The 27,926-nt window shown below is 38.1% G+C and overlaps 3 protein-coding genes across 6 annotated transcripts; 1 reads left to right on the top strand and 2 right to left on the bottom strand.

The window, feature by feature from the left end:
- On the bottom strand, positions 1-27,221 carry ddias (DNA damage-induced apoptosis suppressor). Of its 3 annotated transcripts, XM_056263022.1 has the most exons (5): positions 2,459-3,014; positions 2,108-2,269; positions 1,921-2,026; positions 1,753-1,822; positions 1,495-1,642 (listed from the first exon to the last, which is right to left on the bottom strand). In XM_056263022.1, coding segments are annotated over exons 1-5 (453 nt in total). In that variant the 5' UTR covers positions 2,572-3,014; the 3' UTR covers positions 1,495-1,640. The 3 variants fall into 3 exon arrangements, with proteins under 3 accessions (XP_056118996.1, XP_056118995.1, XP_056118997.1); XM_056263021.1 differs by lacking the exon at positions 2,459-3,014 and adding an exon at positions 26,891-27,221 and having other exon boundaries at positions 1-1,822; XM_056263020.1 differs by having other exon boundaries at positions 1-1,822; positions 2,459-2,986.
- Positions 3,467-17,727, top strand: polq (polymerase (DNA directed), theta). Its single transcript, XM_056263018.1, has 32 exons — positions 3,467-3,936; positions 4,279-4,384; positions 4,481-5,126; positions 5,478-5,660; positions 6,281-6,411; positions 6,619-6,775; positions 6,854-6,962; positions 7,050-7,263; positions 7,365-7,506; positions 7,590-7,736; positions 8,054-8,266; positions 8,834-8,976; positions 9,065-9,263; positions 9,364-9,506; positions 9,599-9,792; positions 9,871-9,995; positions 10,274-10,517; positions 10,849-13,442; positions 13,534-13,674; positions 13,817-14,004; positions 14,125-14,365; positions 14,658-14,851; positions 14,979-15,107; positions 15,195-15,369; positions 15,448-15,565; positions 15,714-15,832; positions 15,959-16,143; positions 16,605-16,716; positions 16,795-16,919; positions 16,994-17,135; positions 17,207-17,310; positions 17,414-17,727. The coding sequence occupies exons 1-32, from the start codon at positions 3,875-3,877 to the stop codon at positions 17,525-17,527; spliced, it is 7,839 nt and encodes a 2,612-aa protein (XP_056118993.1). The 5' UTR covers positions 3,467-3,874; the 3' UTR covers positions 17,528-17,727.
- birc2 (baculoviral IAP repeat containing 2) lies at positions 17,786-24,528 on the bottom strand. Of its 2 annotated transcripts, none has more exons than XM_056263024.1 (9): positions 24,431-24,528; positions 19,929-21,478; positions 19,732-19,831; positions 19,576-19,654; positions 19,441-19,489; positions 18,814-19,056; positions 18,477-18,731; positions 18,191-18,232; positions 17,786-18,048 (listed from the first exon to the last, which is right to left on the bottom strand). In XM_056263024.1, the coding sequence occupies exons 2-9, from the start codon at positions 20,851-20,853 to the stop codon at positions 17,855-17,857; spliced, it is 1,887 nt and encodes a 628-aa protein (XP_056118999.1). In that variant the 5' UTR covers positions 20,854-21,478; positions 24,431-24,528; the 3' UTR covers positions 17,786-17,854. The 2 variants fall into 2 exon arrangements, with proteins under 2 accessions (XP_056118999.1, XP_056118998.1); XM_056263023.1 differs by lacking the exon at positions 24,431-24,528 and adding an exon at positions 22,798-22,868.
- Positions 27,222-27,926: the final 705 nt, after the last annotated feature.

Raw genomic sequence — 27,926 nt, 5'->3', positions numbered from 1 at the left:
TTTCATACTTACAAAATAGTTTATTTGAAATTACATTTACAAAACAGAACAAATATATTTGAATTAATCTCTCGCTATTTTAACCAAAAAATGAATTTTCAAAAAGATCTCTGGACCATTCATTAACAGATAAATTACAACTTGCATCCTGCTTGTCAGTCTCACCTGAGAAACCCTCAGACCCAACTGTCAGCAGCTGATCAAAACTTTGTCTTTTATCACTTAACCCCAGATCTGTGATCTTACTTTGAATCTCACATTGAATTGCTCTGGGGCACAGTGAGATTACACGTCTTCGGGTTCGCCCGCTCTTCTGTTCACATGAGTGCTGATGATGATAAGAAACTGGGGTGGATTGCAAAAATGGTGAAAACAGCAGGGAACCTGAAACTCCAGGCTCTGATGTGTTGACATTCCTCGGTTCATTTACTTTAGAAATCTCTGTCACATCCGAAATGTTCATGTCCATACTGCTTTGACCAGAAGCAAACAAGTCTACAGAGCAATTGTACTTCTCTCCATGGTCATCAAACACAATCAGTTCCTGCTTGACTTTGCAGTTTACAGAATGGACCTCACTTTGTGCACAATGCCTGAAATATTTGCTCTCTTCATGGTTTACTGAACAAAAAGTCACAGATGGTCGGCTTTTGGTCAATTTTTTTCTTTTTAAAGTGCGTTTTTTGTTCGAAAAAGACAACCCGTTGTTTGTAGGGTGATTAAATGCACACATAATGTCAGGACTAAAAGGCATCGTATTTTTTAGCCCTGAATAATTGGCTGTGCACAGAACAGTGGGAGTCTTAGGGATCTTAGCAATGTTCATCTTAATTTCAAGATTTTCTGGACACTCATTTTCATCGTTCTTCTTCCAGCTTATATTGTTCACATTGCGCATTGGTGAGGTCAATTCATCACCACAAAGAGGCATTTGTGTAGTCTTTGAGATACAGCTTATGACCACTGAATTTTCAGTCAGATAGCACCTATTTTGCACTTGAATCATTTCATCTCTTTTACCTAAACTACACTCCTTTGTGTCATTTATCTCTGATATCTGAGGCTCAACCCTAACAAAATCTTGTAAGCTTTCTGATAAAGGCGCATCTTCTAAACCAAAACAAACATTTTGACCAGAATGACTATCAAGTGACTTCTCATGAAAAGATGAATCATAATCAGCAGATTTAGCTCTTACAAGGCAGTGTCCGGATGGAGTTATTTCAGAATTATTTTCGCAGGGAAAGTTGCTCAATGGATTCATAGTGTCACATGCAGTCGAACCGTTCAAGTGTGCAGATGATTCAAACATGTCAAAGCTTGAGGAAAAAGATTTTTCCTTTTTCCTTTCATTCTTCAGTTCATCCTTTATACAATTAACATGCTTCAACTGACTGCTGTTGCTTTGACATGTGCATTTACATGTTCTTGTCTCTTCTTTCTTTGGTGAAAAAATATTACGATCACAGTCTCTGGACAGCTGATTACTTGATATTTCCGGAGGGAAGCATAAGCCGGGCGATTGCCATGGGCTTGAGATTGTGAATCCTTCACTGCTGGGTTGAGAATCCAGCCTTGCACATGATGGAGGAGTATAATCAAATCTGTTGAGTTCATCTCTTTGTGAACTTTGTGAGTCTTTCTGTTGTGATGGACAGATATCGTTTGCAGATTCAGAACAGCACATATGTGAATTTGCTTGCAAGAGGTTTTTAAAATAAGCGATTACAGTGCATCCCATCAAAGACTCACATGGAGAAATAATTTGGCAGGCCACTAACTGTCCAGACAGCGAAGAAGTTTTGGCAATATTATGAGGAACCTGTTAGGAAGGAAAAAGAAATAAGCAAAGTAAATAAACAAAGCAGATAATATACTGTAGATGCCCCACCCCAAATTAAATTAAGAAATTCTTCATACCTTTAATCCGAATATGACACATCTTCCTATAAAGCAGTCTTCCACAGCTTTGACAAGCAGTTGTTGAACAGTATGTGCGCCATCAGTTTTCTCTGAATCAATAAAACTGGGAAAATCACATTTTATATCAGCAATGAATCAACAGAAATGCTTGTTAAAAATGTTTACAATTTGCTTTAAAATATACCGTTGAAGGCAACCAGCAGTAATGCCAAAGAAGGGATTTAAACAGCCACCGAATACAGTCACACCAAATATATCTTGGTTTCTGGACACTTTAAATGACAGCCTATATCTGTGGTCCACGTTTTGTAAGTCACATGTGAATCCACACCTTCCACATGTAGCCCTAAAGATATTGATACAGGAGTTAAACACTCATTCATAATGTTCAGACAATAGTACTCGGACAATAGTAATTATGTTATAGCAACAGTAATTACACATTTATGACACTTTCACCAAATACATTGCAACAAACATAATTCGATAAAGCTCAGAAAAATTGGTCATCTGAACTCTTGCCACTGCCACGTACCTTCTGCTCGCCTGAATTAATCTGGACAGACAGCCTTTGCAGCATGGATATATAAAACAAGTGTCTTGCAGAGAAAGTATTGTGCAACTCACGAGAGCCCGTGTATTGCTCATAAGTGCTTATACTACTAGCAAAGTTTACAAACATTGATCATGATAACGCTATTCTCTACAAGGAAACAGCGGACTCGGATAACAAAGGACTCATATCATATTTATATTTACATCTACAATATTAAACAAATTAAATAATAAAGGATTTCATTTAAACGTAAAAGATCAGAAACAAAAAAGTTAGCAACAGCAAAATCGCATTTCAAAACAAGAACGATGAGTTTCTTCCTCGTTTGTTTTATCTTTCACTCCTCAGGAAGCACAGCGCCATCTACCGTACAATATTATGAATGATATCTGGCGATCTATGTAGTTTTAAAGCAAAGATCATTTTTTAAATATTTTAATAGTATTATATTTTTAGATTTAAATGAGTGAAACTTTGTGATCACGTTAATGCGATATGTATTTCTGCGCTTTGTTCTTACCATTCATACTGCAGGTGTCAGTGTTGCTTGCGAGATGAGCGCGTGGTGGCAGTGGTGGGTATTTTCATCAGATTTTCATTCATACAAATGAATCGATTCTTTTGAATTACCTCGATACCTCGAATGCTGTTTGCTCGCGATATTGTAATTCTTTGAATGCAGCAAAACAGTATCTCTGTTTGTTTTTGTTTGTTTAAAAGAGAGAAGTTCAGTGAAAGAAAAAGAAATCGTGCCAACTAGAACGAAAGATTCGTTCAAAAGATTGATTCGAAAAATGATTCGTTCACGAACAAAACACAACAAGAATGTAATGTAAAACATGTTTAACATTTTTACACCTCTCTTTTTAAGTAGAACGGCATGAAGGGCTGTTCATTGTATGATTTTGAAAGTTTTGTTAAAGCTAAAACGATATAATATTGTGTAATATCTTTATACAGTCACTGGAGGAAGCATCAACACTGTAGACGTGTTTCCCCCGGACAACTGTGAGCAAACACCGCGGGCTCTTTGATTTGGTTGTTTTTTGTTTTCCTTTACCCTGTTTTGGTTTCTTAGAACTATCATTAAATATGCATGTACACAAACGTATTTTAAATGGCTGAAAGGACAAATTTAATATTACTCTTTTAAATGGTTTGCGATGGTGTTATGCAAATAACTTGATTCTGAATTATGTCAGCTCAACTGGCTAGAATCACGAGAGAAATGCCAGTAACTTCTAAATTCAGTAACATGAGTTTGTTTATGCCGAGCAACGAGAGGTAGCAACACAACAGCTAACGTTACCATAACAAAATATTTGATTTAACTTTTTAATTTTTATTCGACCTCAGCATTGTATTAGTTTACAGCCATTTAATTGTTTTAATGTGATGACTACTTCAACGACAAGTAAGATCTATTTGGGACAGCATCGGATTGTAAAGACAAAAGGGTAAGATATGTAATCTGAAACTGTGTTGTGGTTCTATTGATGGTGTACGCTTCTGTTTACAAACTTGGTTGACATGGAGCTTTGAATGGTTCACCTGTTTAATTTGACGTTTTGAACCCTTAGAAGAACTTTGTTTATGTACACAAATAAATAAGCGAGACATTGTTTGAGTGCCCATTGAAACCATTGGTGTTTAAATAACAGAACTATTTATTATTTCGTTTTTAGATAAATATAGCCTTTTTCCTCAGGATGAGAAACAACAGCTTGTTTTAGCTTTTGTAAGTTGTTTTGTCGGATGTGAAATGTACTGTTGTCTCTAACTTTTAGTTTTTCATGTAGCTTAGTTCTTGCAGATGAGAAACCATCGAATAGACAATCAAGTCACCTGCAGGCATGTTCCTCTGCAACAGATATATGTGAGAAGAGAAGATGTAATGAGCCAACTGTATGTTTTTAATTGTTTTATTCAATATTATTACACTGATAAGCTTGGTTACACTACGTGAAAAAAATAACATTATCTTTTTAAAAGCAAATGCAGAATAAGCAATGGATGCCAGGAGACTCCACTCTGGCTATGGATGAGGATATTTTACAAGCCATTGATGAACTGGGTCCAGAAGTCTTGAAATTCAAGAAAGATGAAAATATTCAACATACAACTGAATCGGTATCACTTAAGAAAAACTCTGACTTGCCACAAAATATATGTGAGCAGCAAGTACAAAATGCAGAAAATATCAGCCCTTCAAGTCCAGGGTCAGTGTGGTCACCATCAGAGCGCAAAAGAACCAGAACACAAGCCAAAAAAGAGAATGATTGGAGGGATTTGGCTCAAAAGCTTTTGTTCAGTGAAACCAAAAAGACTGAAGCAAGAGCCCGTGGCCGTGAGTTGAAATGTGACAGGGAATATTATTCACCTCAAAAGATCCTGAACTCCATGAAAAAAACATCTAAAGTAGCAAATGACAAGCAAAATTTAAAGTTCAGAAGAGATGCCAGCCCAAATGACTCTGTCAGTAGTACCTCCAAGGATTACATTTTGTTCAGTCCGACACATATGGCTTCTGCTAAAGAGCGATCCATGTTGCAGAAGAGATCAATGAAAAACCTTTCGGTCTCTGTGCTGACCCCTCCTCCTGGACTGGATCTTAGTGTCCTCGGTGATGCTACACTCCCAGATGCAGGTAGATAGAATTTTCCACTATTGCATGGCCGATGTCACTATTTGATCACCATTTGATAAAGTGACTTCAATATGCAGATTTTCATTAATTGGAAGTTTTGTCTTTCATAATAATCATCATTTCATCATTAATAATAATCAAAATAGACATATTTTGTAATATTATAAATGTCTTTACTGTCACTTTTGATCAATTGTCCTTTCTGAATAAAAGTATTAATTTATTTTTAAAAAAGAAATTTACTGACTCTAAACTTTAGAACCATTTAAGTTTGAGTGGCATTTTACTATTCAAAACTATAATTATTGCATAATAATAATATTTGATAATAAAAATAATTATCCCAAACAGCAGAAAGCATCCATATGGGACGTCCTGCCAATCAGTCAGACAAGCTTATGCTCTCCAGTTGGGGTCTCCCTAAGCCTGTTCTGGAAAAGTACCAGAGTCTCGGCGTTCAGAGGATGTTTGAGTGGCAGGCTGAGTGTCTGACCTTGGGCAAAGTCTTGGAGGGCCAGAACCTGGTGTATTCTGGTAAATAACAGTTTTTTCTTCGTCTTGTTGTCCGCAAATGCTTTATTTGTCCTTAATCCTGTTTTCCTGGGAAACAGGACCTGCTGCAACAAATACAAAATATATACTTATAACTACTTATGCTATTTTTTAGAGCTGCACGATTTTGGATAAATTGAGAATCACCATTTTTTAGTTTCAAACAGAGATCTCGATTCTCCCGTGATTCTGAACAGACAAATAACAAAAATAACGTGTGATTTACTAGTGGTTCTGACAAAATGTTTATTACTGCTGTCTATTTAAAATGTTTAATTGATCTGAATGATTAAAAAACGGTTTGAATTAATGATTCAAACACTTCACTTGTTTCATTACTGTATGAATCAGCATTTTTTTTTAACAAATCTCTTGAATAAATGATTCAATAACAATAAATGTTTTAACAGACACCACTTACTGGTGTAGCGATGTAATGATACAATCGTTATTTGAAGCAACATGTTACTTTCAAAAGCTGATTTGCTTGAGATTGCGACCTTTTAACGATTAATCGTGCAGCTCTACTATTTTTCTAGAATATCTGTAATTATGTGATATTTTTTTCCCCAGTTTTAAAAATTGTATATGTTCTTTTTTAGCTCCAACCAGTGCAGGGAAAACTTTGGTTTCTGAGTTGTTAATCTTGAAGAGAGTTTTGGAAACAAGACAGAAGGCCATGTTCATTCTTCCTTTCGTGTCTGTGGCGCGAGAGAAGATGTTTTATCTACAGGTTGGTTTCCTTTTCTTGAGTTCATATATAATTGTCAACTATAAGTCAGTTGGCCCACTAATCATTTATTGTATTTTTCTTCTTCGACTATGACTGTTGTACTATACGGCATGTACATATATTTCTGAAGGTAATACGTCTGACAGTCTGCATCTTGGATTTTTGTTGATGAGATTTGCTAATATTTTACTTGCCATTTTCACCCAGAATGTATTTCAGGAGGCAGGGGTCAGAGTGGAGGGGTATATGGGTAACACTTCAGCAGCTGGTGGGTTTTCATCTCTGGATGTTGCTATTTGCACAATAGAGAAAGCTAATGGACTCATCAACAGGCTCATTGAAGAAGACAAATTGGATCTACTTGGTAAAATAATGACATCTCCTTACCTCTTAACTTTCTGTCAGGTGCTTTTATAAAAGTAAATGTTCGCCCAAATTGCAGGAATTGTTGTGGTCGATGAGCTGCACATGCTTGGGGACTCTGGTCGTGGATATCTGTTAGAACTTTTGCTGACAAAAATCCAATACATTGCCCAAAAAAACTCAGCAAGGTATGTCATAATGTAATGTAAAAGTCTTCAGCAATGGTCCTGATAATCATCATCTATGGTGAAGGTCAACATCTTCTCTATTTTAAGGGACTCTGGTCAAAGTACTTCTCCTGGTGTCCAAATTATTGGTATGAGTGCCACGCTGCCAAACTTGGACCTTCTTGCCCGCTGGTTGAATGCTGAGCTGTATAGTACTAACTATCGTCCTGTGCCATTGATGGAGTGGGTCAAGATCGGCTCAAATGTCTATGACGGATCTCTGAACCTGGTCAGACAGTTCACCCCAGCTCTTCCAGTTAAGGTCTGAGTTTGACATATTTGTTGGCATATTCATAAACTCTACCAGCTAATGTTAACATCTGAATATTCTCAGTAATAGATCAGATGTTCTTCCGTCCATAGGGAGATGATGACCACATTGTCAGCCTCTGCTTTGAGACAGTGCGGGACGGACACTCTGCACTGCTGTTCTGCCCTTCAAAAAACTGGTGTGAGAAATTAGCAGATACCATTGGAAGAGAGTTTTACAATCTTCATCACAAAGGTTTGCAGATACAGATATGGGAATTTGTTGATATTTTACTATCGAGATAATGTATTATGGTTTAACAATGTTTGCTTTTACAGAAATGCAGTCAGGGTCTGGAGTGCAAAGTATATGTCTGAAGCAGGAAGGTCTCCAGGATGTAGTAGCGCAACTCAAGCGCACTCCTGCAGGCTTAGACCAGGTCCTTCAGCGGACTGTTCCCTGGGGGGTGGCCTTCCACCATGCAGGTACATGTGCTTTAATGTTAAACTTACATTGATTTTTCACGTAAATACACATTTTTATTAATAAAATTTCAATACATTTTCACAAGTTTTTCTAAATATTTATTAACCATTATTTCAGCTAAAACTTTTTTTTTTACAAACGATGAAACAAAATGAAATAAAAATAAAATAGAGATGCTTAAAGAATGCAATTAAATAATTAAATGAAACAATTAAAAAAAGATTCAAGTGATCAACGTTTTTTTTTTAAATGCACTTTTTTTGTCATTCTAAAAAGATGAGGACATTCAGTAAAACCCTTGAAACCTTTGTTTCAGGTTTGACGTTCGATGAGCGGGATATTCTAGAAGGAGCTTTTCGTCAGGGCTACATTAGGGTGTTAGCGGCCACCTCCACATTGTCGTCTGGTGTGAATCTGCCCGCTCGACGTGTGATTATCAGAACTCCTGTTTTCAATGGTCATTTGCTGGACATCCTGACCTATAAGCAGATGGTGGGACGGGCAGGCCGTAAAGGAGTGGACACCATGGGTGAGTGATTTATTATATTATATTAGTTATATTATATTATATTATATAATATTATATTATATTATATTATATTATATTATATTATATTATATTATATTATATTATATTATTTACAACCAGTGTTGGGTGTAATGCATTTCTAAGTAATTAAATCCTTCAGAAATCATTCTAATATGCTGATTTGGTGCTCAAGAAACGTTTTATTATTGTTATTATTATTATTATTATTATCATTATCATCATCCTTGTTAATATTTTTGTGAAAACTATGATAATGTTTTTCAGGATCCTTTAAAGAATAAAAATTTAACAGAAAGAACAGAACAATATGAAATATAAATCTTTTGTAACATAAATGTCTTTACTGTAAATTTTGATCAATAAAATGCTTCCTTGCTGAATATAAGTTTATTTCTTTCCTCTAAGTGACCCCAAACCTTTTGATATATATATATATATATATATATAGAGAGAGAGAGAGAGAGAGAGAGAGAGAGAGAGAGAGAGAGAGAGAGAGAGAGAGAATAAATGAGAGTTATTATGATCTACTGTATGTGTGTCTCTCAGGTGAGAGTGTGTTGGTCTGTAAAGAGGCTGAACGTGCAAAGGGGACGAGCCTTATCCAGGGCTCTCTCAGGCCTATCAGCAGCTGCCTGGTGAAGCAAGAGGGAGAGGGCATCACTACCAGCATGCTCAGGGCCATCCTGGAGGTATGAATGTCTTGCTCCTCGTAGTTTGTTGTATGAAACTTTCTTGGGTGAGTATGTACAGGATTTTATTTCATTACTTTGATTGAAGATCATAGTTGGAGGAGTTGCCAGCTCACCACAGGATGTGAGGATGTATGCTTCCTGCACTCTGCTGGCAACCAGCATGGCAACCGAACAGCCACATCAGGAAGGAGCTGAATCAGAAACTCGAAGCAAAGGGGCTATTGAGGCCTGCATAGAGTGGCTGATGGACAATGAGTTCATACATATACAGAAGGAGGGAGATGGTAACAAAACTAAGGATATGAAAAAAAATCTGACAATATTTTTGTGTGGTGTGTGATGGATGTTGACATTTTGATAATTTGATAATTGTCTGTCTCACAGTGGAGAGGTACTGCCCCACACATCTGGGTTCTGCGACTCTGTCCTCATCTTTATCACCCCCAGAAGCCCTGGGGATTTTTGCAGATCTTCAGAGAGCTATGAAAGGATTTGTGTTGGAAAATGATCTCCATATACTCTACCAGGTTGGCAAAACACTTCAGTTTATCATAGTTAAAGAACAGTTCTTAATATAAAAATATAGGTTATTAACAAAATCATGCCATGCATTTCTAAGATAACACCTGTGTATGTGGACTGGACGACAATAGACTGGTACCAGTTCTTCTGTTTGTGGGAGCAACTACCTTCTACAATGAAGCGGGTGGCTGAGATGGTGGGCATTCAAGAAGGTTTTCTGGCCCGTTCTGTTAGTGGCAAATTAATTGCTAAAACAGAGAAGCAACGAAGACAGATGGCCATTCACAAACGGTGTTGTATTTTTTTAATTTTGAGTTACTGTTTACAGTTAAGTAGCAGTATGTTAATGTGTACATTTTTGTCATGCAGTTTTTTCACAACATTAGTTCTCCTTGACCTGGTAAGCGAAGAACCACTTGGAGCTGTTGCAAAGAAGTATGGCTGTAGCCGAGGACAGCTTCAGTCACTTCAGCAGTCTGCCTCAACATATTCAGGTACATTGATGCAGGCATAGCTATGGATGCTTGATTCTGAGTTACAGTTAAAAAACATAATTGAGATAAAATTTTAAATAGGAAGTGAGATCAAGTTTAAAAAAAGAAATACATTATAACAATATTTTTACATATTTATGTATTATTATAGAAAATAATTAATTATAATAAGCAAAAAATAAAGTTGCAGTTACTTTTTTACACTGAGGTGGAAACAGGCTTACATGCTTATCAGTGTGAGATAAATGGCAAATTTCAAATTTTGCTATTTTTTCCAGGTATGGTTACGATCTTCTGTAACCGACTCGGATGGCACAACCTAGAGCTGCTTCTGTCCCAGTTCCAGAGTCGTCTGAGTTTTGGAGTCCAGAGGGAGTTGTGTGATCTGGTTCGTATCTCTTTACTAAACGCCTCGAGGGCACGTACACTCTACAGCTCTGGACTTGTCACTGTGGCAGAGTTGGCCAGAGCTGATGTTACAGAGGTGGAGAAGGCTCTCAGAAAAGCTATCCCTTTCAAAAGGTAATGAAACTTTGCCGTCATCGAACAGTCAATTTAAGTTAATCTTTAAAATGACTAAAAATTTAATAACACTGTTAAATATGATCTGTAGGAAATATCTTTCGGAATATCCATGTTTCATATGGTACATTACAATGTTGGTATGCCTAAATTTACTTGTAGCATTTAAAATGACTGATTTTTAGTGTTTAGTTGGATGTTAAACTTGCTTGTTTTGGTTAGCGTTCATAACATGAAAATAACGATCAGTTTATTGTTTTGGCCAGAATGTTAATACTTGTTAATTCCTATATTATTTGAAGTCATACAGTGTTAATTTGAATATCTGCAGCTCCAGGCAGGCGGTGGATGAGAGCGAGGTGGAGGCTCAAGAACGCAAGAACATGCGCTGCATCTGGGTCAGTGGGAAAAAGGCCTTGACTGAAAGGGAAGCTGCTCAGCAGATCGTGGCTGAGGCCCGTCTGCTCCTCCAGCAGGATTTGGCTCTTCTTGGGGTGGAATGGAACCCAGCTTCCCTCTCAACAAAGATCCAGCCAGATTCCCGTTCCCCTGAGGAATCATCCAACACAAAACCTCTACAGTCCATGTCAAGAGACCCAGAACATGTAGAAAATGTCAATCCGAATGGGGCCGAACAGATGGCGGTGGATAAAAGTGCTGACATTAGTTCCCATCCTCCTTTGAGGCCATTAGAGTTCACTACCAGTTCAGGAAAAACAATGGATATTGGTGTATCATCTGCCGAGTGTCAGCCTGCTAAGAATTGTGAACAGCAATCAAGTGTACTGCATAAAGTTCTCAAATCAATAAATGCCAAAGATAAGGGCTGTCAGAATAACCAGACAGCTGAGTCATCGGATTGTTCTTCAAAATTACTTCAAAGGAGCTCCGGACATAATTCCTGTCTAAAAAGTACCTGCATTTCTGGCAGTGACGAACATTGTGTAAGTCCAGTTTTGAAACGCAGAAAGATGAATGTTACAGATGCTGAAGCAGTACCCACGGTCAATGGAGCAAAAACGGCAACTCAGATCGCAAAAAACCCTAAACTAATGTCAAAAGCTGAAGAGCTTTGCTCTTATAAACCTGAAACTGACTGTAGAATAGACAAAGACAAGATGAAACTCCAGTCTTCAATTGCTGAACTGAACCAAGACTTTGAGTCAAAAACACTACAGGATGGGGAAGCCACAAATGTCAATGTATTCCCCTCAGGTAGGGGAAAGAAGTGCACATCTAAAACAAAACATTTAAATCAGAGTACACTAGAGGTTTACCATGAAACTCAAAATGAAAAGCGAGAAACGCTTACTCACAGTTTCAGGAAATTCAACAGCAGAATTGAGAATGAAGGTGGCTCACATGTGAACTCCAAAGTTAAAAATGATTTAGCCTGTCATTCTGAAAAGCTCAGCTCCCCTGACTTGTACACAAATGGATTGGAAGAGTTTGGTGATAGTTTTCAACTCGATACTCAGACTGAGAAAATGCTTCAAGGGGATGATTTTTCACATGGCAATTGTAATTTAAACATTCTCAAAGAAAATAAACAGGACAATTATGTTGTTTCAGCAAATAAGATGAAAGTTGTCAGTCAGTCATCTTTCCTTGAAAATGAGAATCATGCATCTAAAAACCAAAACAAAGACCCAGTTGAATGTTTATCATCTAATGAGAATGGCCCGCCCACTGTAGGCAAACCAAAATATAACATCTCACTAACTGACAGCCAGTTGGAGAATATTTTAAATTACAGTAACCAAGTTGCTGAAGAAGAATCAAATGTAAATAAACCCGCTGAGCAAGGGGAAAATCATGAGTCCTCTGATCATATTACTGACAATAGCTTCAACCGGAGCAGCAGCTTTCTGTTTGACAGTCTCTATGACAACTCCATCTTGGACGCCATGGAGGAGGCAGCAATGGATCGAGAAAACAAGGAAGAGCAGGTGATTGAAGCACATTTAAATTCACATGGCTCTTCTCCAGAACTCATTCCGGAGAGGAGAGATGTTGTGTCAACAGAGGATCAGGAAGCAATCCAATGGGGCGAATCATCTTTCAACCTTTCTGAATGGGGAGATTCACTACTTATTGGAGAGCAGTATCTTGATAAAATGAACAATGTTGTCAAGGCTTGTGATGGCCCAAGATTGGGTGCAGAGAAGCCTAGCTATACAGATGACATTGTGTCTGAACTATATGTATCACAAAACAATGAGCCTCATCCAAAAGTTTCATCTGAAAGACGTCAATTAAACCGCTCATCATTTCACATCAGCCCAGGAATGCAGGACATTTTTGATCAATGGTCTGATCAGTTTTCAACCTTATCTGAGCCTCTAGGGCAGTCAAATTTAACTGTGGTGAAACCAAATGCAGCTGCTGCTCTTGTCGAAAAAGCTTTTTCCCTAATAACAAACCATGAGATTGAGCAGAGAGGTCTAAGAAGCGTAAGAACTGAAGATGTTGTGGTAGTCCAGGCCAAACCACTGACACCGAATGACCCTGTTCCTCCCACACCAGTTTCTGAACCAGTAACACCACGGGTCAAAATGACCACCTCAGCTGTACAATCACCTCTTAATGTCACCAAGAACAGGTCCGGACTGGATACAAATTCTAAGTCCAATACCCAGAAAGATAATCAATCTTGTTTGAGGAGAAACTCAGCATCAGAGTTAGACACGTGTCAGGCTGATGAGGGCTTTACAAGACTTTCTCAGTGTCCACCATTTCCTGCTTCTAACTCCTGCAGTCCAGAAACATTTTCCATAATCGATGTGGCAAGCGATAAAAGGCTTTTCCAAACATTTGTAGAGGAGTGGAAAACAAAGGACAGATTTTCTCTTGCTGTTGCCTGTGAGAAGATAGACAGAACCTCAATGCAACCTGAGACAGTTATAGGTGGAAAATTCAAAAAACGTAAGATGCTTTGATGAAATTTGTTTCCTATATGTTTTAGTATTCTAATATACATATAAGTTTATAAACGAATGTAATCCTATGTTTGAAGCTACTACCCCAATGAGGAACAAAAGAAAAGATGGCTTCCTTCTGAAAGGACATGAGGATCTTGTTGTCATTGGCATGTCTGTATGCTGGGGCGCAAAAGATGCTTATTTTGTATCTCTACAACAGGAGCTGTCAGGCACAGGTATGAAACGTGTGATTGTCAACTTTGTGGACTAAGGTCTAAATGTAATAAACCTTAAAAAAAATTACCAACTTCAGCAAACCTGCTCGATTGAATGCTGCTATCCCCAAACCTAATGCTACTCTTGTCTTTCCCCAAACAGATATAAGTGCCAGTTTAGCTCCACCGCCTCTTGATGAGACTCTTACAGTTGAGGAGCGGCTGAAGCAAATTCATTGCTGCTTGGAAAAAGAATCGAGTGTGATGGTCACTTATGACTTTATTCAACATTACAAGACACTTCTCCTGGCGTGTGAGCTTGCTATGCGTGGCACATTTGAAGACCCAAAGGTTAGATGGAAATTAGAGTACAATTTTCTATGCCCTCCATCTTCTCAATTATTGAAATCACAAAGATGGATCTGATAGGGTAGGATGTCTAACTACATTCACTTATTTGTCCTTCAATAGATTGCATGTTGGCTTCTGGATTCAAGCTCCAAAGAGCGCACCCTCCACAACATGGTGTCCAGCTTCACTACTGAGGATCTCCCGATGTTGGAAGCAATTAGTCCCGGTCAGAGTGTGCAGAGTTTAGGGATCTATGGAGATGCCAGTCACCCGGGACGTTATAGAGCTGCTGTTGAGTCTGTTTTGGTCTTCAGGGTCATGACACAACTCAACTGTCTTCTTGAAAAGGATGGTTTCTTGGGTAGCCAACATTATTTTAGCAACTCAATTAGTTTATACCAGGGGTATCCAATCCTGCTGCTGGAGGGCCAATGTCCTGCAGAGTTTAGCTTCAACTAGCCCCTAAACACTTGCTTAGAAATGTTGTAATCCTGAAAACCTTGATTAGATGGTTTAGATGTGTAAAATTAGGATTGGAACTAAATTCTGCAGGGATAGTGGCCCTTCAGTAGCAGGTTTGGACACCACAGGTCTTTGTTCAAGTTAGTGATATAGATACTAATTATTTCATGTCATGTTCTTTTCATTTCCAGATTCATTCAAGAAAGTGGAGATGCCCACCCAATACTGCCTGGCATTGTTGGAGCTGAATGGAATTGGGTTTAGTGTTGCTGAATGTGAGGCTCAGAAACATGTGATGCAAGCCAAGCTAAGTGTTCTTGAATCCCAAGCCTATCAGCTTGCAGGACATAGCTTCTCACTGACCAGTCCAGAGGATGTTGCGGAGGTTATTATCCTTCTCGCCACTCAAAATAATAATACCCCTATACATTTACCCACAAAAAAAAAGGCATTATCCTATGTAAAAACAAAAGAAAATAAACATCTATAATCTTTCATTTCAACTATTATAGGTGTTGTTTCTTGAGTTGAAGCTTCCTCCCAATGGAGATTTAAATGCTCCTAAGAATAAGAAGACACTGGGCTACACTAGAAGACCGGGAGCCCGTATCAAACTTTCTAAACAGTTCAGCACAACCAAGGTACGTTCCATAGTCTCAGATTTTTCTAACATTTAAATCTGTGGTATGTATGCACTTCCTAAATGCAGTCTTTTCTTGTTTCATCAGGATGTTTTAGAAAAGCTCAAGCCATTGCATCAGTTGCCAGGTGTTATTCTTGAGTGGAGGAGGATCACGAATGCTTTGACAAAAGTTGTTTTCCCCTTGCAAAGAGAGAAGAATTGGCACCCACATCTGAAGATGGACAGAATACATCCAATCTCACAGTCACACACTGCCACAGGTGTGAAGCATGAAGAAATAACCTTTGAACTTTGTGTGCGTCTTCTCGGGACAGTATTTTAATGCTTTTCTCACATAGGTCGTGTGAGCTTCACTGAACCAAACATTCAGAATGTCCCCAAAGATTTTGAAATTCAGATGCCAACACTTATAGAAGAAAGTCAACCATTACAGAATAATGGTGCAAGCAAGACATGGTACGGTCTTATGTTGTTGCAGTGCCCACACCCCTCCCTCCCTACCTACCTATTTTATTTAATTCTAAATAACAAAAATACATACATGTCCAGTATTACACATTTAAAATATATTTATTTGTATGATATGTTTATTTATTTATTTCAGGGGGAAACGATCAAAGATAAACCAGCTATTGGCACCCCTTTTAAAAGTATCTGACAAATCACCAGATAAAGGGATGCCATTTTCTGTCAGCATGAGGCATGCTTTTGTTCCCTTCTCAGGTTTGAAACTTTATTGCCGAGGGGTCTGGGTCAAGAGAGCACAATTTAAAGGGACACATGTTTGCTTTTATAAAATGATTTATGCCACATTAACACTACCTGTTTTAATCTTATACACATCTTCAGGAGGTCTGATTCTGGCTGCTGACTACTCACAGTTGGAGCTTCGCATCTTGGCTCACCTGTCCCGAGACAGACGGCTCCTCCATGTGCTTAACAGTGGTGCAGATGTGTTTAAAAGCATAGCAGCTGAGTGGAAAATGGTGGAGCCTGCTTCGGTTGATGATAATATGAGGCAACAGGCCAAACAGGTTTGCTACATTTGAATTTATTTATTGCACATACATTTACATGCACATATTCTAGATCATTAAGTCTTTCAAAAAAGTATCTCTTTTTAATGTAAAAGACTATACAGTGATCCCTAGTTGAATCACTTGCAACTGCTAATTGAAATTTTGATAACACTTTAGTTTAGGGTCCAATTCTTACTATTAACTAGTTGTTTATTAGCATGCATTTTACTAGGATATTGGCTGTTTATTAGAACTTATAAAGCACATATTAATGCCTTATTTTGCATAACCTTATTCTACATCCCTTAATCCTACCCAATACCTAAACTTAGTGACTGCCTTACTTGCTATTAATAAGCAGTAATTATGTGTTTATTGATGCAAAAGTGGTAGTTAATAGTGAGAATTGGACCTAAACTAAAGTTTGACCAAAATTGTATTGGTTGTCACTGAAATCGTAACATCTTTGTCAACAGATTTGTTATGGAATAATCTATGGCATGGGAGCAAAGTCACTTGGAGAGCAAATGGGCATTGAGGAGAATGATGCTGCCTGTTACATTGAGACATTTAAATCCAGATACACCGGTAATTGACAATGTACGATTGCTTTCTGGTCAATAAAGGCTGTAATGATAATAACAGTGTCATTTCTTACTTCTTAAGGCATACAGAACTTTCTCCGTGAAACTGTGCAGAAGTGTGGGAAAAATGGTTACGTGAAGACATTACTCGGAAGGAAGCGTTTCTTGCCTGGAATAAAGGACTCAAACGTGTACATAAAGTCTCACGTAAGTCTTCATGAGCCCGCCATTCGAATATATCTGCTGTGGAATAAGAGTTTAATTTTGATCCTCCTTTTTAGGCAGAGCGACAGGCAGTGAACACAACCGTGCAGGGCTCTGCCGCTGACATTGTGAAATTAGCAACCATCAACATCCAGCGCAGACTGGAAGCAGCGTTTCCTGGAGTGCCCACATCACATCGGCACCCTCTAGTTAAAACGGGTATGACCCACTTCATATTATAGCATTTTTAACTTTTAAATGTGGGATGTGAATTGAATATGTTTTTTCAGGTGGTCGACACAGAAATCAGTTCAGACCGTCTCGAGGAGGCTATTTTATACTTCAGCTGCATGATGAACTTATCTATGAGGTTGCAGAGGAAGATGTCATTCAGGTAATTAAGACGACCATTCTTTCTGAATAATGCGTTTACTATGGAATATAAAAAAAGCTCAATGGTGAAAGTCAAACTCAAATTGTATTTTTTTTTTTTACAGGTTGCTCAGATTATGAAGAGAGAAATGGAATGTGTTGTAAAATTATATGTAAAGCTTAGAGTAAAAGTCAAAGTGGGTCCAAGCTGGGGTAACCTTCAAGATCTGGATATATAAAACAAGTCATCTACTGTTTATGATTGTTTTACATTAATGAATTGTTAAAACACTAAATGTACAGATGTGTTTTTATATATGCTGTAAATATTTTTAATCTAAAATAAAATTCAACAGAGGCTAATAAGAACTTGTGTAAAACTTGAAATGCAAACGTTTTTGTACATTTTTGTCCAAAACATTAAAAAGATCGAACATAACACATTTGTTTGGTTTCATTGTTTTTATTTCTTATTAAGTTAAGTGTGAATTTGCTCCTTTTTTAATTGAAGAAATAAGTGTAAACCAAAAAACTGTTTTGTTACTTGTATGATGGATATCTTCACTTTATGATAGGAAAGTACGGACAGTGCCTTTGACCAATCCTCTACATATGGGACACTTGCGCAGAGAAGGCGCACATTCTTTGCACACAACTAGGTGACCACAGGGGATGAAGACAATGTTCACTTCCTTATCCATGCAAACTTTGCATGTGCGCTCCTCTTGAAGTCTTCTTAATTGTTCCTCCATAGGCAAGTCTGTGAACATGATGGACACTGTTAATTGCTTTAAACAAACTCTCTGTTTCAGAGTGGGATCTAACTGATTTTCTTAGTGTGATGGCTAGAGATAAAAAAGGTGCAAAATCAAAAGAAAACCTTTTCTCATGTTTGAATATACCTGAAAGATCTTGACTCGGTGATGCAGCTTCATTTGTCTGGGCTGAAATTGCAGTAAGAACAAAAAAATAAAAATTGGTTGTCAATATAATGTAGTGATATGTTTGATGTGGATTTGTCCCTGCTCATTTTAAGATCTTTATAAATGGCATCACCTTTTCTTTTTTTCTTTTTTTAAGTGATTCAAGTGTTCCTATCTACTGGCCGTGCAGTTTCACACAGACTAACGACATGTAACACTGAAAATTCACACACTTTTTCTCGTATCTGATTCAAATATCGCATACCCATCAGTTCTCTCAGCAGGTAGACATCATTCTTCTTGATCCAGTTGCGGAAAACCTCTGCTGCTGCATTTCCTTTCGACAGGACTAACTCAATGAGCTGCCCTGTCTGCTGCTTGACTGTAGTGCAGTTACGAATAATGTCATACTCTTTCTGTGAGATGACGTTCTCCTCTAGAAGATGGTCCATTAAGCTCTGCACACTTTTTAGGCGCTGTGACAAGGCAACGTGATGTTTCTTAAGAAAAGTAAAACCATCTGTAAAGAAACACAATACGAGTTAGATTAAATTGAATCAAAACATTGATTCATGAGACCCAATCTTATTCTGTAGAAATACCTGATGCCATTTCCTCAGCAAGAAGCTCTCGCTCCTCCTCTCTCTTCTCATCTTCTGCACTTAGTAAATCAGACACCAATTCTTGAACGGTTTTGTAATTCTCTCCACTTGCGAGAATTTTGCTCTGAACGGTTTGCTTCACCAGGCCACGCTCAAATCCCATCTCTAAAGCTGACTTCACCACGGGATTGTTCATCATCACTGCATCTTCTGAACGGTCTTCTCCAGGACCAAGGTGTACAACTACACATGGGTTTAAAAAAAAAAAGAAATCTTATTCAATTGCGATGAACATTCTTTTAAAATTAATATTGACATAATATTATGTCCGTATTAATGTTATAAAAGTTACCCAGGCAGTTAAAATAACTCAAATGTTGATCTCATCAATGAAATTTGGCTTCATTTTGCACTTTCAACCAAATTTCTCAACTAAATTTAGAATCTACTTTAGTCAAAGTAAACTTGACTAAAATGAATGAATATAAAACTAAATTTCAAGGATATGTTCATCAAAGACAAAACAAAATAAAAATATTGTCACTGGTGGTAAGCCTAAAGATACAGTGTAATTTTTATGGAGAATGAGCATCACAAGTAGCTCCAAATCACTAGAAAACAACTTACCAGGTGGATCAACAAATTCTCTTGAGTTGCTGTCTCCATTAGTCAAGAGCTGTAAGACATGTGAACTAGGTAAGATATCCATCAGTGTGCATCACATCGTTTAAAGAACAAATGACCCCAGAATCTCCCGTATACCTGTTCAAATAGTCTTGGAAATCTTGCTTGAATCTGATGAACAAACTCTTGGCCCTTTTCTTGCAACAGGTATTCACATCTAGAAAAACATAAATGCATAATTAATATAATGCCATCATGGGACAGAAAACGACTCCAAAAGCCTCTTTTATTTACCTTGGAAACCACTTAGCATGTTCTACCCATGGATCATCACCAGACTCCCAACATCTGAGTCCACCATCACAGCAAAAGCACTTCACGTCGTCATTACGACCTACCGAAACGGAAATAATTGTGAGTATGTTAGCATGAGCATCTAAGCACTAAAATTAGACCTTGAATGACTTTAATAATATGACCAAGGCTCTTACCAACATAGTAAAAACCAGCTTTAGCCAATTGGTCTGGTCGAACAGGTATTCTTGAGGGCCAGTTGACAAATGTGAGCAACCTTTCTTCACACTGTTGCATTGCCGAGTTAGATACATTGGAAAGGCCGCCACCAGATAAAGGTACATTATCTGCACGGTCGCCTCGAACGAAGCGACAGTTGGGGTAATGCCTCTGGTGCTCTGATACTGCCCGATCTCCCGGTTCCCAGTTGCTAAGCTGGCCTCCACAACTGAAGCAGGCCACCCTGTCGCCCTGACCAAGGTAGTAGAAACCAGCTTTGGCAAGCTCGGCTGGAGTTACTGTAGCAAGAGTCCAATTCTGAAAGGTGTCAAGGCGTTCCTGTTCCCGACGCATACCAGGATTGTGACAAGCTGGAGGTCGCTGGTGAGACATATCCTCTACTCCACGGGAGGAAATGGGACTGGAGGGGGCCAGGTTGCTGAATCCCATGTTTAAGTAACCCACCTGCTCCTCCGTTTGGCCTGAAACGGATGCCGTGGTGGTCGACGTTACTGCGGTCGCAGGGGCGGACAGCTGTAGGATGGCTACGTTGCGAAGCGGGGAAAAGGCAGAGTGAGAGGACGACAGGAGGTTTGCGGTGGCGGGTAAACTCTGGATGAAGCTGCAGTTGGGAGAGAGCTGTTTGTGGCGTTCGGCAGGGCAGTCGCCGGACTGCCAGTTGTCGGCTGTCATATTGCAGCGGAAACACTGGACACGATCACCCACTCCGGTGTAATAAAACCCTGCCCGCGCAAGACTCCTCTCTGTCACTGCTGCAGTGGTGGGGAACTTGGCATACGTTGATATACGAAAGAGTTCAGAAGAATTGTCATATTGTAAATCGGCAGGGGAGCTATTGCGACACAAACCACGAAGGAAAGCACTGTTTTGTAGAATTTCCATTTGAAAAAAAAAGAGAAAGAAAGGGATGTCCAGCAGAGAGAAAGGCTTGATTGTAATACCCTGTGTGCGTGCAGAGAATGAACTATGTGAGCAAGACAAACAAGATTACACAAACATCTAACCCCTTACGAAAAAAAAAAATCCAAATTCCTCCTTATCAATCATCTCCTTACAACATGACTGGATTACACCACAGGGGCCAAAGTTGGGTTTCTTCATAGAAATGGTGACACGTGCCTTGAAAACTCCATGAACATAACGTGATACATAACGCAAGCTTGGTTAGATGAACAAGATGAGTCGTATAAAATCCCTGCACGGCAGCTTTTGAAACTCATCCTGGATCACTAGGAAATACACCAAAGCTACACTGAACAAAACACATTTTTAAATGAAAAATTGTGGTTTCTTTGGACCGTAACATATGGTCAATAAGAAATCTAACATAAAAATGTGACCACAGGGTGTGTCCATTCAAGCCTTTCTCTCTGCTGGATATCCCATGACTGGTGTCTAGTCGTCCATGACAGAACACATAATCTTATTAAAAAAATTAAATGAACTCCTGAACAGATAAAAGGTCGACGTAGGAGGTATGTGCTTCCTCCCTCTATGATGCAGGAACCTGAAAATAACACAGAGAACAGGTCTAAATTAAGGTCTCGAATTTCCCAATACATGAAGGGTAGAGTTAAACTTTTATATCAGGGGTTTTCAGCAGGACTCTGCTAATCAAGAATGAAAATATAATAATAAATAGACCCGAGCCAGAGTGCGTGCGTGCGTGTGTGTGTGTGCTGCTCCAAATGTTGTTTCTGGAGGTTCTTCTGCATTAAATAAGTGAAGTCAGAATGAAACAGACCTTGCAGTCATATTTTCTTTAAAAAGCTCTAGGTTGAAGACCACTGTGGCCGGTTGCAAGAACTGCTATGACTAGTCTTTCAAGTTAGTCATCTAATGCCGCGTTCCAGGCAACCTGTAACCTGTGTTTTTCCAACTCGTAACTGGGAGTACATCGTTCCAGGCAACCTGTAACCCGTGTTTTTCCAACCTTATACCCGTGAAAGTGCACTGGAACGGCAGTCAAACCCGTGACTTCCCATCCGTGAACTCGTACTAGATCGATGTACTCCCAGTTACGAGTTGGAAAAACACGGGTTACGGGTTGCCTGGAACGCGGCATAATTTTTTACTTCAAGACTGGTCCTAAGGTAGAATGGTCTACTTTGAACCCATTAATGTAAGAAAGATTAGCCCTAACTAATTGCTAATTGGCCAGACTAGTTCTTAAGACACAGTCTTAACTTCATAGCTTCTTTAATACAACTGGCCCCTGCTGGATTTATCATTGCAGTGAATACAAATAGCAGATCATTTCCTGCTTCTGGAACGGTCACTTCCTCGTTCCTCCCACCAATCAACACATTACAAGTAAGTTACAAAACAGAAGAGATTCCTTTACTTATTTTCATTCTCTGACATCAAATACGTTTTTAAAAACTTGGCTTTTATCATAGGTTAAGGTTTTATCTTAACACAAACGCAAACCAAACAAAACCAGTTTTCTTTTTCTTTTTCTTTTTGTTTATGTGATGCATGTCCACTGGATGGTGATGATTCCGACATTCCACCCCTTGTTCTGATAGGTGTGATCTTTGATGTATTCGACTCGAAAAGCAAATAACTTGATGTGACTCATTCCACAGACCACAAGTTTCTGAACCATACGTGGTAAACCCGGTGAAATCCTGTGCATCGTTGTCACGGAAAAGGCAGTCGTCTCTTTTCTTGCGCTGCCATTTTCCCAAGTAAGATACTTTGGGTGTAACGTTACCAGACAAATTCTTTCTATTTAAAGGACACAAACAAGACCTGCAACACTACTAAGATAATAAAATCTTGATTTTTGGCTAATGAAGAGCTAAAAAAAAAAAACAGACTCACCGATGCTAAGAACAAAAACGGATTTTGTTCAACACCACAAAATGTCCTTTCTTCTGTTCTGTACAGCGGGCGAATTGCGGAAATGACGTCACACAGTAACCGTCACGCTTTTAAAGTATAACAGATGTAATTATAATCAATATTTCTTAAAATATATTTTATTAGGGAGAAGTAATCTTCATGTTTGTGTACATAATGGGATGTTCTGTTTCTTGGTTTTCTTGTTGTCAGTGTGAGAGAGAGAGAGAGAGAGAGAGAGAGAGAGAGAGAGAGAGAGAGAGAGAGAGAGAGAGAGAGAGAGAGAGAGAGAGAGAGAGAGAGAGAGAGAGAGAGAGAGAGAGAGAGAGAGAGAGAGAGAGAGAGAGAGAGAGAGAGAGAGACTTTTTGAATGATTTAGAAGTCGCATTTGTCAGCAGCATTGAGTAGGAGGTCTCTGCGGAACAAAAGTGGGTGTTTCTAAATTTGTGGGTGTTTCTAAATTTGTGGGTGTTTCCACACTGGTGGGTGTTTATAAATCATGCAATGAAAATGATGCCCTTTCAAGGAATAATAGTCATTTATTAACCCTCATGTTGTTCCAACCCCATAATAGGTTATACCTGCTTTCTTCAGTGGAACACAAAGAAGTTTACCAGAATGCTGATACTGCTATTTTCCATTAACTGGACCTATAGCCTACACAGTGACCACGAGTTCTCAAGGTCGAGAAAGTACTAAAGCACCATATGGTCATTGGTAGGCCTATTGGTCCCTATGATTTGTGTGCTATATTCCAAGTGTGAAGAAATGACCAAAATTATAAGCTTCTGTGGCAGAAGAAGCATTTTTAGTGAATAACTTGACATTTTCAGTCTTATAAGCATTTTTTGTTCTTTTGGAGCTTAAAATCGGATCACTACATGTAGTAGGCTAAATCTATTTTCATTATATAGAATATAGAACGACATGAGTTGACTAAATGATGACAGAATATTATTGTGTGAAAAATGACAATTATCAGTGTTTTTAAATAAATCACAACCCAGTGTTTAGAAGGAATCACCAAATAAAGAACATTCAATAAGGTTGACAATAAATTAGGGCTGTCAAATGATTCATTGTGATTAATCACATCCAAAATAAAAGTTTTTATTTACATAATATATGTGGGTGCACTGTGTATAATTATTTTATATATATAAATACACACACATGCTTGTATATATTTAAGAAATATTTTCATGTATATACTGTATATAGATTTATATATAATTTATATTATATATAAATATTTTATTATATAAATAATATTTTTTTCTTAAATATACATGCATGTGTGTGTATATATATATATATACAAAATAATTATACACAGTGCACCCACATATATTATGTAAACACAAACTTTTATTTTGGATGTGATTAATCATTTGACAGCCCTACAATAAATTAATAAAACATAAAATAATTGAAAATAATTCCCCCTGTAATATTTCTTGATTGATTTGTTAATAGACTAACGTTAATTACATACAATCCTATTTCCCACTCCCATAATAAGGGTGGTATATTACCATATGGTCTAAATTTGAGCGCAGAGTAGACCTTCACCAAACAGTGCCTCCTAGTTATAGAATCTAGAATATTTACTTACCAGAGAAAACGGAGGCAGATGAATCCACAGCGAAGTCTTGTTCTAGTTAGTAGTCATAAAGAGAGAATTAGGCTTTTCAACAAGTATTACATTTCATGCGAAATTGAATGTTTAAGCTCCACCCATCTACTGGAAACTACGGGACTTTCCCGTAGACAGTAAAAGAAGGTACTTTCCAAGCAAAGCCACTAGACTAGATGACAAGTCAATGCGTATTTAGGCCACGCCCACACCACATACTTTTTTTTACTGCTTATTAAGTTGGCTTGGAAAAGCCAACTTACTGATATTGTACTTACACTTATTATTAAGTTGGCTTGAGAAAGCCAACTTACTGAAATCCTATTTAAACTTATTATTATTATTCTTTTTTTTCTGGCCAAAAATGTTCTGCCTATAACTCCGAGCTTTAACTCTATAAACTCCAAACTCGGCTCAGACCTCCAGACTGTGATATATCTTTTCAGACTGATTTGACTCTCATATTAAACATCTATCTATCTATCTATCTATCTATCTATCTATCTATCTATCTATCTATCTATCTATCTATCTATCTATCTATCTATCTATCTATCTATCTATCTATTAGGGGTGGAACGGTACACAGAAGTCACGGTTCGGTTCATACCTCGGTTCAGACATCACGGTTCGGTACGATTTCGGTACAATGGAGTGAAAAGCAAAGCAAAAATGCAGAAGGCATTTTTATAAATGTCTTAAACCTTGTATTTTTTTTAATAAGTTTTATTAATAAAGGCATAGAACCAGTTTATTTGTAGTGCACTGACAGTAGTTTTATATAATTAGTTTATTAATTAAATTATTAAAAAGACGAAAAGACCTTGAGATATGTTTGGTAATTGTACCTGAATGAATTTAAAATTAATTTGCTATTTCAGATCAAGATATTTGTTTTCCTTCATTTTAATTAACTAACTTTATTCTCATCTGAATTATAAATAATTGATTTCCGTATAAAATAATACTACCATAAAAACTTTTGTTAACAGTTGTAGGTTACAGTTTGACAAGAGTTTAGAGTGTGACAAAAGCACAATGTTGTGTTTTATTGCCAGTGTACACAAATATAAGTAAACAATTTGCAGTTTTAATGATGTCCTGTATGAAAAAAGTGACGGAGTATGTTTTTACGTTTCCACTGTTCGATCGCCCGTGCCTCTCTCTCTCACACACACACACACACACACACACACACACACACACACTGTTCATCGCGCGATTCGCGCCCGCGCCTCTCTCTCTCTCTCGCACGCGCGCGCACACACACACACACACACACACACACACTGTTCATCGCGCGATTCGCGCCCGCGCCTCTCTCTCTCGCGCGCGCGCGCACACACACACACACACACACACTGTTCATCGCGCGATTCGCGCCCGCGCCTCTCTCTCTCTCGCACGCGCGCGCACACACACACACACTGTTCGATCGCGCCTCTCTCTCTCTCGCACACACACACACACTGTTCATCGCGCCTCTCTCTCTCTCTCTCTCTCTCTCTCTCTCTCTCTCTCTCTCTCTCTCTCTCTCTCTCTCTCTCTCTCTCTCTCTCTCTCTCTCTCTCGCGCGCACACAGACACACACACTCCTGCATTGCAATCTTGATCGCAGCCTGTTCATTGCTGCGTTAACAGTCACACCAAAAGCGAATAGAGCGAAATTTATCGCTATTTAAGAGGTTTTTTTTTATTTGTACCGTGTATTCTGCGTGCAAATTCGTGCACCGAACCGTGACGCCCGTACCGTTTCGGTTCAATACGAATACATGTACCGTTCCACCCCTACTATCTATCTATCTATCTTTTTTTATTTTTTTATTTTGAACATGTAAGAAAATAATATATATATATATATATATATATATATATATATATACAGACATATATAAAATTAAAATAACGGCTATATAAAATCTTGTACTTCTCAGCACATCTTCCAAAATTATTGTAAGTAATTCAAATTAGAATTTCCCATGTTCAAAAGGAAGAAGTTCATAACAAACTTTTCAGGTCCTACCCCCTTTATCTCTATCTTCAGACTGATCTCATGAAATGGCATTGCTATCTTTATCTTTTAATTAAATACAAAACAAATTGATGCTTCTCATTCATTTCCATCTATACAGCAAATCAAATAAAAACACCTCCATACTAAACTAAATATGTAGACCAAGGAACCTGTATACAATACTATCACCTCGAGTCCTTTTCGTATCCATTTAATATCTTCAGTTTAAATAGTCCTTTAAATTTACTCATTGTTGAACATGATTTCATCTCTTCACTGCAGCTGTTCCATACATTCACTCCTTTAGTTGTGATGCAGTGATATTTAGAATTTGTTCTTATACTGTAAATTTCTTTTTAAAAACAAATGTTCCTCTTAAAGGGATAGTTCACATTGAAATAAATTTTTGGTATGTTTTAGCTTACCTCAAGGGCATCCAAGATGTAGGTGTCTTTGTTTCCGCAGTAGTTTCAATTTTGATATTTTTAGGTCAAACCGATCTTGTCTGTCAGTCATATAATGCAGGTCGATGGTCACCACCTCAAAGAGCATGCACAGAGAAGTCCAAATTAAACATGATTTAATGACTCGTAAATGTAAGTACACATTGATGGCCTAAGACACGAAACGAGCGGTTTGTGTGAGAAAACGAACAGTATTTATATCGTTTTTACCTCTTGTAACCACAGCCACGTCCAAGTGATCTGAGGGTGCGGGCGCTTCGGTCTGCGCAAACGCCGGAAGTGATCTCTCGCGCGTGTACGTCACTCATTGTTTACACAGAGATTTCGGAAGTGTTACCTTTAACTGTGAAGATCTAAAGATATTTAGATATACAGGAAATCGCAATGGAAGACGATTTCGATATATCAACAGACAACGTTGAAATTATTTTTGTTTTTTTGGAAGAGATCACTTCCGGCGCTTTCCGGCGCTTGCGCTGACCGAAGCGCCCGCGCCCTCAGATCACTTAGACGTGGCTGTGGTTTCAAGAGGTAAAAACGAAATAAATACAGTTCGTTTTCTCACACAAACCGCTCGTTCTGTGTCTTAGGCCATCAATGTGTACTTACATTTACGAGTCATTAAATCATGTTTAATTTGGACTTTGCTCTGTGCATGCTCTTTGAGGTGGTGACCATCGACCTGCATTATATGACTGACAGACAAGAACGGTTTGACCAAAAAATATCAAAATTGAAACTACTGCGGAAACAAAGACACCTCTTGGATGCCCTTGAGGTAAGCTAAAACATACCAAAAATTAATTTCAAAGTGAACTATCCCTTTAACCCTCTGGGGTTGTTCGTTTAACAGTCACACTTGGGGTGTTCGGGTCCAAATGGACCCAAAGGGCAGGATTCTTCTTTTTTTTTTTTTAAATCATAAAAAATTTTTTTTACTTGTTTTTTATAAAAAAAAAATATTTTCTTTTTTGGTGTTTTGAGATATTTTATGATT

The sequence above is a fragment of the Rhinichthys klamathensis genome, unplaced genomic scaffold (genome assembly GCF_029890125.1).
Source record: "Rhinichthys klamathensis goyatoka isolate OS25496 unplaced genomic scaffold, OSU_Roscu_1.1 h1tg000197l_1, whole genome shotgun sequence".
In the NCBI taxonomy this organism is placed as follows: Eukaryota; Metazoa; Chordata; class Actinopteri; order Cypriniformes; family Leuciscidae; genus Rhinichthys; species Rhinichthys klamathensis.
The sequence above is the reverse complement of the archived record's forward strand: the minus strand, read 5'-3'. Positions and strand labels throughout refer to the sequence as shown.